The sequence below is a fragment of the Macaca fascicularis genome, chromosome 15, assembly GCF_037993035.2.
Source record: "Macaca fascicularis isolate 582-1 chromosome 15, T2T-MFA8v1.1".
In the NCBI taxonomy this organism is placed as follows: domain Eukaryota; kingdom Metazoa; phylum Chordata; class Mammalia; order Primates; family Cercopithecidae; genus Macaca; species Macaca fascicularis.
The window spans coordinates 119945054-119955537 of NC_088389.1; the positions used below are offsets into that span (position 1 = coordinate 119945054).

Consider the following 10484-nt stretch of genomic DNA (forward strand, 5'->3'; position numbering starts at 1 on the left):
ATTAATGGGTATTTAATGGGCTAACAAGCATGGATTCTTTTTACCTTACACTTTAAATCATCTGCTAACTCTTTGCTCAAGGTCAAAGTTAGCAAGCAGCTAAGCCCAGCTTTGAGTCCTGCTCCACAAAGTTTAAACTCCGATGTCAAAGTGCCTTTTGGGTGTTGTTAGTACCTTTTAGCTTTTGGAACATAAAAGAAGGAAGGCTTTACTTTGGAAGTTCTGTGGTTCTATTACTCTATTATATGCTACATGTAAACGTTTCCAGAAATCTGTTAGAAAAGAAAGGTTACTGCCAATCCAAATGCCTGCAGGGACCAGCAAAATGCCAGACAGGGCATACACACGCCAGCGGGCCTGATGTGATATTTGGGACATGCTTACGGTGACAGAGAGGATGTGTGCCATCCCCTACACAAATGAACAAGTCAGACTTGAATTTGTAAGTCTTTCGGGACACTGTCCACCAAGCTAAACCCGTCTGTGGGCCGAATGGTGACCAGGAGCAAACTTATAAGACCCCAATAAGGTTCCTGAGGGGTAAAGGGCACAATTTTTATTTCCTAGGTTGGGAAACCAAGGTTCAGAAGACTCGGGTGCGGAGTCAAGCTGGGAAGACCGCATGTCTGCAGCTTCTCAAGGGTTTTCAGCTACAGTGCGGGCTGGTGTCTGTCACTGCCTAGGACTGACAGGTGCCATGAATCATTCCTTACTGTTGATGGAGAAAGGAACAAATGCATAAATAATGTATCCTTCCCCCTCAATTACTTTGAAGGATTTCCCTGGGCTAATGTTAACCTCTTTCACGCCATGTAAGCGCTTACCCAAGAATAACTGCTCCTTCCAGAAAGCCTTTCCGTAAGCATGACTGACCAGAAATGTCCAGCTTTTGCTAGGTGTGTGTGTGGGAGGTGTCCTCCTTTCTCAGCTTCCTGTGTCTTGTCTCAGTCATCATCCGAAGCCTACCCCATGTGCAGATCCACACTTCACCCAGAGTAAGGAGGAGGGCATGGTGGTGGTGAGGGCCAAAGCAATGGTGAAGGCATCTGAGATGCACCTGCTGGGTTTTAAGTAATAGTTTTTATGTGTCCTGCATGAAAACTTGGCTTCTTTTTGAGTTAATGTAGTATTGTCACTGACTTACTGCTGCCCCCTATCATTCAAGAGTTCTTTTGGACCAAAAAAAAAAAAAAAAAAAAAAAAAACCCCAACAGAGGACCCCCGAGGAGACTTGTTCTGGCTCAAGAAGGGGCTGGATGGGGGGGAATAGTGAGGACAACATGAAACCGTTTGGCAAGAGGCCAGCCCAGAGTGCTCCAAGAGCCCTGTGCTGACATAGGACATTGTCCTGCACAAGCTGAGACACAAATGATGCTTAACCTTTTTGGGTTCATCTTTAGGAACTTGGCCCCTTTGTTTTGTGCTTCAAACTTCAGTTTCTTGATTGCAAGCGCAAACGTCTGCAGGTGAGAGGAAGGTGATGTAAATGAACAAAGCAGCAGGGTGTCCTCAGCTGGGGTCTGGTGGGGATTGTGGTGAATGGGAGAGCAGTGCCCATTGCGGGATCCCAGTGCCCCCGATCCCTGCTGAAGATTACCAAGGTGGGGAGCGAATTCTAGGTACATCATGGCCAAATCCACCCATTTTCCAGGAGAAGCTAGAAATCCAGATGTTTATATGAATGCAGCTAACTTTGAAAAGTGGTAGTGAATCTGACTTTGCCTAAGACACCTCATAGGCCAAAGAAATCCCACCTGCAGCCTGCATGGGGCTGGTGTGCAGCCAGCAGCTTGCATCCCACAGCCTCTGGCTGGACAGTAGTGGCTTCGGGCACATTGCTTGGGTAGGATAAGGGCATACACCTACTATTTAATAACGATGTTGTGCACTCTCCACACATAAGTAACGTGTGAGAATGCAACAAAGAATGTCTCCTAAAGCGTACTGCTTACTTAAAGCTCATTTCCTTCTGTACCCAGATGAAAGACATCTGCCCATCAATGACCTAGTCAAGCCATGAAAGAATGAGAAGCACATTTCAGAGAATGTGTTAATAAAAACAGTTCAACTATAAACATTTCCAAAAAGGTTTTAAAATAGAGCATCTCTGAGGATTTCCCTTTAAGTAAGTCACCATCACCTGCATTATTGAGATTTAGGGGAAGGTTTAGGGGTGCAGTCACAGGAAGCTCAGGGCAACATCTCAGCCACCTGTGACCTGAAGCACAGAGCAGGCTAAGTCCCCTGGGAGAGCTGTGGCCACAAAGCCGTGTAGTGGGACATTCTGGATCCTCACACTTCTTCTAGTGGGCATTGCCCACTCCTCAACACCGGGGCATCCCAGGCCCAGAAGCTTTGAGCATGTGACTGAACTGAAGACACATGGTGGTGGGTCTGCTGGAAGGCCAACTTTGCCTGCAGACAAAATGGTTCTTCCCTAATTGAGATGGAGGCTTTGGGGCCATTGGGACTGACCTAATAAAGCAAAGCGGTGCTGTATCATGTGTCAAAAAGGCAGTTTCCTGAAATTGAATACTTTAAAAATGTGAGCAGAGTAGAACAGCCCCAGGGGTTGTCAATCATCCCTCCTGGTCCGGGCTAGCTCAGCAGGGACTGGAAACGCACCCGCCCCTGATCCAAAGTCGGGAGTATTCAGTAGTGGCCTTCCTCTGGGAGGAGGGGCTGAGGCTTCAGGCCTAGCCTTTGTTTTCTCTGGCCTGGCATGTGGGCAGATTTTAGTGTTATACATTGGAGGGGTGGAGTGCTAGCATGTTAAGTAAATTTTATTTCCAGCATTTCCTGGAGACCTGTAACTAATACATTAAAAAAAATGTTTAATAGTAGGCCGGGTGCAGTTGCTCATATCGGTTATCCCAGCACTTTGGGAGGCCGAGGTGGGTGGATGACGAGGTCAGGAGTTTGAGACCAGCCTGGCCAACATGGTGAAACCCCGTCTCTACTAAAAATACAAAAATTAACCCGGCGTGGTGGCACACCTGTAGTCCCAGCTACTCGGGAAGTCGAGGCAGGAGAATCGCTTGAACCCGGGAGGCGGAGGTGGCAGTGAGCTGAGATCGGCTCACTGCACTCTGCCTGGGCGACAGAGCGAGACTCCGTCTTAGAAAAGAAAAGAAAAGAAAAAAGAAAAGAAAAGAAGAGAAAAGTTTAATAGTTTTGGAAGAGTAATACCTATGTTCCAATCACTTAAAATTAACGTATTTTATCCAATCAAGGCATATCATCATTTTATACACCAAGAAAGAAAGAAAAGAAACTAGCGAACAAACGGGGCATAATGCCTCCTGGCCCCGCTTCCCCCTATGCCCACGTCCTTAGGAGACACCTCTGGAGTTCAGAAATGCTAGGAGAGCAAGTTCTTCATTCTTACAATCCAGGATCGGCCGGGCTTTTGCAGCTCTCCTCTGCCGGGAAGCCGCTGGGGGGCGCAAGACGCCAGCTTCACACTTTGGCAGAAGCGCCTGCCTGTGAGCGCAGAATGAAAACTTCCCCATAGCAAGTTCAGAAGTACCTTGTACATTCACCACCCACGTGAAGAAAGCCTGAATGAAAGGAACAAAGAAAGCTTCGGCGTTGTTTACTTTCCCATTATCGCCCCAGTCTTGCGGCAGGGCCCGGGTTTCCATCCAATCCACCCGGCCCGCCACTGTCCCGGCCAGTCTCCAAGGCCTCACCCAAAAAAGGGGAGCACTGAGGTGTCCCCAGCGCGCCTTTCCACGTAGAACAGAAGGCGCAGACACCAAAAGTGCTGCGGTCAGTGGGTGAATCCTCTGAAAGTGCCAGCGTGTATGGTCAAGCGGCAGCAACCTCTAGCCTATTAAACTCTCTCAAGATCCAGACTTTTATTCTATTGCTGGAAAAAAGGCTTTTTACATATGCGTATTTAAGTAATTAAAATATTTCAACATGGCATAAGACGTAGGGGCTCTTACTCCATCAGTACTGGATGGGAATCTCCTTTTGCCCTCTACTCCCCAGGGTAACTGCAGCCCCACCTGAATGCGTTTTGCAGCCCTTACTGGGGTTCCTATTAATGCGCAGCTTGGACAGGGCTCAGTGGGCCCGGCCGGACAGCTCCGTGGCCGACCCCCTCCACCGCCCTTCCCCCGCACCAGGCCAATGCAAGGGTGTGTGTGTTGGGGGAGGGGAGGAGAAAAGGGATTCAGGATCTTTTTAACCTGCCTGTAGATGGCGCCCCGGGAAACAGATACCGAACTACATCCCCTAAGCTCCAAGGGCCGCAGCCGCGGGGTCCCGGCCAGAGGGCGTCCAGTCGCGAAGACTGCGCAGCAGCTCTCTGTGCTTCCCAACTCGCGAGGCTGCTCGGCACCCGTGCGAGGAACGGGTGGAAGGGAATTACATGTAGCAGGGCCAGTACAGGCGGCGCGTACTCAGGGACCACGGAGTGGCACTCAGCCTCGACCCCACGCGCCAGGCAGCCCGGCGACCCCCACGCGCGGCGGGGGCCTGCCCACCCCACCCGGCGGCAGGTGGACAGTGTTGCTATGAAGAGAAAGCCTCGATTGTCCCTACTGCAAACCGCCACACGCCAGACCTCTGCTATTGTGCGCCCTCCATAGAAATGCAAACGAGCGGCGTGCGCCGGCAGCAATCTGCTCGCCCCTGCCCGCCCCCTTCTCCGGCGCCCCGCTGCTCTCGGCCAAGGGCGGGGAGGTGGGGTAGGATCTTCCAGCGACTACTCAATGTACACATTGAGTATGCCTGGCAGGCATTACCAGCGCGCTCCGGACGCTAGTGGTCAGCTGCAGGGGGCTGTGCCCACTGCCTTTTGCAAGCCTTTAACTGGCGTTACCTGTTTTTACCTTAATTTCCTGCTCCAATGCAACAGTCTCATAAACTTCAAATTAAAGAAAAGAAACAAATAGAAAGGTAGCAATAAAAAATGGAAATAAAATTCCTTTTGATTCTATAAAGGTGCTTTTCGCAAATTGCAGCATCATATTAGCAAACAAGGTTTTTGTGGATTGGCTTTTTTTTTTTTTTTTTTTTTTTTTTTACTTTTTCCTTTTAAGGACTTCAAAAAAAAAAAAAAAAAAAAAAAAAAAGAAAGCCAGGCGAGATGAAATCTGCAGGCTCCAGTCTGCCTGGTAACACCCCAACAAAAGCGGCAGATTTGAGGCATTGTCATCCCCCGCACCCCTCCCCACGTGGCCTTCTGGCACGAGCCGCGGGCTCGCGGTCTCATTTACATCAGAAAGCGGGTGCCGGCCAATAGGCGGGCAGCCTCGCGCCAGCTGGCGGCGCCGCACCCATCAGCCTATATAAGGACGCGCAGCGTAGCCCGGGCGCACTCGCTGGTGGTGGGCGCGCCGTGCTGAGCTCTTGGTCTCAGGGTGTTCGCCCGCGTCCCCTCCGCGCTCTCCGCTTGTGGATAACTTGCTGTTGTTTGATCGCACTATGACTCTGGAAGAAGTCCGCGGCCAGGACACAGTTCCGGAAAGCACAGACAGGTGGGTTTCAGGGCGCTGAGAAAGCGGCTGGTCAGTCGGCGACCGTCAGGGTTCTCCAGGGTGGGAATCCGCGGGATAGGAGCCGAGCCCGGGGGTGCGGGCGTCAGATCCGGGTTGGAGAGCCGGGGTGCGGGCGCCAAGCCGGGATTGGAGTGTGGTTGGAGTTGGAGAGCCAAGGGTGAATCCCCGTGGCCGGGGCTCGGGGCTCCACCGCGCCCCACGGCCGTCTCCCGCTCACTAGCTGGCTCCTCCGCAGGATGCAGGGTGCCGGGAAAGCGCTGCACGAGTTGCTGCTGTCCGCGCAGCGTCAGGGCTGCCTCACTGCCGGCGTCTACGAGTCAGCCAAAGTCCTGAACGTGTAAGTGTAGACGCGACCCAGGCTGGGAGACAGGGGCGGGGATGAATGGCGAAGAGACCGGCGGATGGGAGGGGTGGCTGCGGGAGAACTTGGTTTGCCGGTTCTGACCTTGGTCCCCGTCTTGCCCTCGCAGGGACCCCGACAATGTGACCTTCTGCGTGCTGGCTGCCGATGAGGAGGACGAGGGCGACATCGCGCTGCAGATCCATTTTACGCTGATCCAGGCTTTCTGCTGCGAGAACGACATCGACATAGTGCGCGTGGGCGATGTGCAGCGGCTGGCGGCTATCGTGGGCGCCGGCGAGGAGGCGGGCGCGCCGGGCGACCTGCACTGCATCCTCATTTCGGTGAGTACAGCCCCGTCCGGTCCCCGCCCCGGTGTAGTTCCCGCCTCGGCCCGCGGCCAGCCAGGCTGACCCTGCTCTCTCTCAGCAGAACCCCAACGAGGACGCCTGGAAGGATCCCGCCTTGGAGAAGCTCAGCCTGTTTTGCGAGGAGAGCCGCAGCGTTAACGACTGGGTGCCCAGCATCACCCTCCCCGAGTGACAGCCCGGCGGGGACCTTGGTCTGATCGACGTGGTGACGCCCCGGGGCGCCTAGAGCGCGGCTGGCTCTGTGGAGGGGCCCTCCGAGGGTGCCCGAGTGCGGCGTGGAGACTGGCAGGCGGGGGGGGCGCCTGGAGAGTGAGGAGGCGCGGCCTCTCGAGGAGGGGCCCGGCGGCGGCAGGGCCAGGCTGGCCCGAGCTGAGGACTCTGCAAGTGTCTGGAGCGGCTGCTCGCCCAGGAAGGCCTAGGCTAGGACGTTGGCCTCAGGGCCAGGAAGGACAGACTGGCCGGGCAGGCGTGACTCAGCAGCCTGCGCTCGGCAGGAAGGAGCGGCGCCCTGGACTTGGTACAGTTGCAGGAGCGTGAAGGACTTAGCCAACTGCGCTGCTTTTTCAAAACGGATCCGGGCAATGCTTCGTTTTCTAAAGGATGCTGCTGTTGAAGCTTTGAATTTTACAATAAACTTTTTGAAACAAACTTATGCTCTTTATTGAGGGTAGGGGATCTTTGTGTCGGGGGAGGTGGTGCGCAGGGTTTCAGAGGATTGCTGGAACTCCGTGGAACTGATGGCACCTGTTCCGTCTTCCTGTCGGGCAAGAATGACAGGCTCCTCCGCGCTGGCAGAGGGAGGGCATGCTGCCCAGTGCTAGGGTAGAACTTGAGCCTGGCTCCTACTTTTCTCCTTTTAGGAAGATTTTAAACTTGCAAAACAGGAGCATACTTGAGAAAAGACATCAGTGCAGCAGCTGAAGTCTTGCCTTCCAAGGCGATAACAGTGACCTCTGCCTCCCCTCCCCCTCCCTCGGCCCTCCTCCCCCTCCCTCCCACAGCTGCTTATCGGAACAGCTTGCCTGAGGCCGCAGGCTTTCCTGCACAATGAGCATCGCCTTCTGCAGGCCCTGCCCTTTGTGGTCCCTGAGGACGGTGGCAGGCTGCTTCTGCTCTTGGGGACTTTTTCCTCTTAGATGCTCTGACAAAAAGCAATGCTACAAAGGTATTAATACCAAATATGACATTGATGACTGCATTTAAGTATGAGTCATTACTTTGTCATGGCTGTGATCGAACTTGGAAGATCTGAGAAAAAATTGGAAGGCAGCATCTATATAAATAGGCATGAGCAATTCTGAGGGGGCCTGGCATCTGCTATCTACTATTTTGAGTGTTCTCTGCCCACATCAGAGTTACGAGGATTGCTGCTATTCACAATTCCGTTTAAAGACTCATAGGAAAAAAAAAATTAAATATTTTAAGCCAAGACTTTCTTTAAGAAGGAAGGAGGGGGAAATGTCCTGATCGAATCAATCTTTTTTTATGAGACAGTATGGCTTGAGTTGGTTCTGTGTCTAACTAGTTGCTTCATCTGGGGAAATACATGTGGGGCCCTTGTGCTCTCAGCTAGGCTGCCAAGCAGGCCGAGCCTTCTGGGAAAAGGACGCGTGGTGTGCTGTCTTCAGTCCTTGGGGTGGCTGATTTACCTTGTTGAGTGCCACTTCCTAAAATTCTCTCCAAATTACAGGAGCATTCTTGAGGCAACAGGAAAACTACTGAATTACTCTTCTTGCCATGAAAGCATCCTGTTTTCCTTTTATCAGCTCCTAAAAACATCTGCTGCTCAATGGGACAAAAGCCCAGATAAAAAGTTCAGTTGTGTTTGTGCCCAATTTTCATGACTATTTTACCTATTTGCTGCTTGAAGTCTTAAGGTTTTCTTATTGAGGTAGTCTTGGGGTGGGCCTACCAGTCTGTGTTCCCGCAAAATGACCAGAACATGCTATTGGAAACACAAAGTAGACATGATTACTTTAAATGAGTAAATTCAGCAGAACATTATACAGAGCAGGTAGGCAGACCCTCCTGTTGGCCAAGCAAGCCTTGCAGAACATGAGGTTGCAAGCCCTTGGTTTTTTGATTAGAGCTTGTTGTGAGGCCACCTGTTAGAGCTCCAGAATTTACAGGGAAAAAAATGCATGATGGAACACAGTAGCATGCCCAAAAGTTGTGCTAAACTTTTTTTTTTTTTTCTTTTTGATGAACTGGTGTTTAATGCTATTAACATGAACTAACCCAGAAGGCAGATAATAAAATGCCCAGTGTTTATAAACACATAATTGCATTTAATACTTCCAACAACCCTAAGTGATCATGCATATATAAGCCCTTAATGCATGGTAATTGTCACAACATATGTGTTGAGGTGACCCAGAGAGACAAGCACAATGCCTGGCATCTGGAAATCACTGAATGAATGTTAATGACAGTAATACTTAAAAGCTAATGAAGACATTTATCTCAGAGCACAGAACTCCACGTGAACTAGTGGGTTTCGGACCAGCCATCTGGTTTCAGGACCAACACGTTGCTGCCATGAACTTCCAGGTGCTGGAGCACTTGCAGCAGGTTTATTTTGGAAAGAAGACTATTTTCATTAGATAACTTTCTACCTTTATAAGTTATATGTATTAATTGCAGGAAAATTATAAAATATATAACCATTAAAGAAATAAGTAAAAGCACCTGTAACTGACCATCAGCAAGTTTTAGTGTATTAATAATTCCTTCTGAACTTCTATTTTTCCTCTTACATATCCTGTAACATACATAAGCACACCCAACAGTTTTTAAAAAGCTGTATTTGGCTCAGTCAGCATTGGATTTAGTTACTGTCTCCTTTTCATTAACATGCTATTACAGCCCACATATATCCACATGACCTTGGGACAGGGCTTGTCTCTGCTTTAGCAGGCTCCAGTGCCTGGGTGAAAATACACATTCCAGCCTGGGATCCAGCTGGGGCATCTTCTCTACCTTGCAGCCCTGACTAAACTAGAAAGATGACTGCTGTTTGCAGGATTTTAAGTGTCTCAATGTCTAAAAACCTTTGCCACCCCCAGAAAAATGAAAGTAAAGCATGCTTATTTTTAATATTTTTTAAGTTTTGCATATGATCACTGTAAAAATTGGTGCTGGCAAAGCACCTGTCATGAAGATGAAATGGATACAGAATGACAACAGGAGCAGCTTGGAGAGTCAGGCATTCCTTGCCCACACCCTGCATTGCCCACATAGAGAGCTGAGGTCTCCTTGTTCCTCTCCTGGCAAGATGATAGGACAAAATGATCTCTGAGATTTATTTTATTTTTAAGGGCTCTAATTCTCTGTGTTATATATTTTATTAAACCATTAGCCTCAATAGTACACTGTGTATTGGTTTTGAAGCCACTTGAGAAAAAATAAAAAATGAAAATTTCAGAGGAAAAGCAAGGATGCTGGCAAGGCGTGTAGGGTCAGCTCAGTAAACAGATACTCAATTTTGCTTTTTCAAGATTCTTGTGATTTTCAGTTGCTTTTCTAAGACGCCAACCCCTGTACTCCTCATTTGAGTCCGCCCTCCAAAACATCAAAAGGGAATTGTCTTTCCACGGTCACAATGCAGAGTTTATGATGTAACTGGGGGCAATGAGACATGATCGTGCGTGGTGCACCCGAGCTGCAAGCTGCCGCCGGAGGAGTGGCCAAGTTTGTGTGAAGGGCCAGCTGGAAGCCTCGGGGTGCCTGGAATGACTACACGGCTTTGAATTCTGTCCTAGCGCAAACTTATATCTGGTTTTTAGGTCTAGCTCAAACTTTCCTTCTTCATCAACTAGAATAAAATTGCCCAATAATTTCACTTCTTTCATCAACTAATAGTGTGTGAGTAAAGTTCACCCACACAGGGTGGCAGAGTCTAGATACTGGGTGCAGGTGGCTGCACCACCAAGATGCATGGCTTCTTGCCTACTGATGCAGCAGAGGACTTTCAAACCTCTGTGAGCTCCCTATGCTGGTAAGACAAGCACTGCCTTGGGCTGCTGGGCTTCAAGGGTGGGATACAGGCTGTCCACCGTGTGGTTCAAGCATTCATTCATTCATCCCCTCATTAATTCAGCTGGTATTTCCTGAACACACATGCTGTGCCAGGCACAGTGCTAGGCATGGCCTCCCCACTGATCCTTGCCTGCCTGGAAGGTCCTGACAGCATTGGGTTGAGCCCATGGCTCTGCATTCCCAAGCCCATGTCTCTTATTCATCCTGCCTAGAAAACACGGTGAG

General features: G+C 50.2%; 1 protein-coding gene across 1 annotated transcript; it reads left to right on the plus strand.

Annotated features, from left to right (window-relative positions):
- The first annotated feature begins 5326 nt into the window (after positions 1-5326).
- Positions 5327-6869, plus strand: GADD45G (growth arrest and DNA damage inducible gamma). Its single transcript, XM_005582122.3, has 4 exons — positions 5327-5489; positions 5746-5847; positions 5981-6194; positions 6283-6869. Exons 1-4 carry the CDS (start codon positions 5437-5439, stop codon positions 6391-6393), a joined length of 480 nt encoding a protein of 159 aa, XP_005582179.1. The 5' UTR covers positions 5327-5436; the 3' UTR covers positions 6394-6869.
- The last annotated feature ends 3615 nt before the right edge of the window (positions 6870-10484 follow it).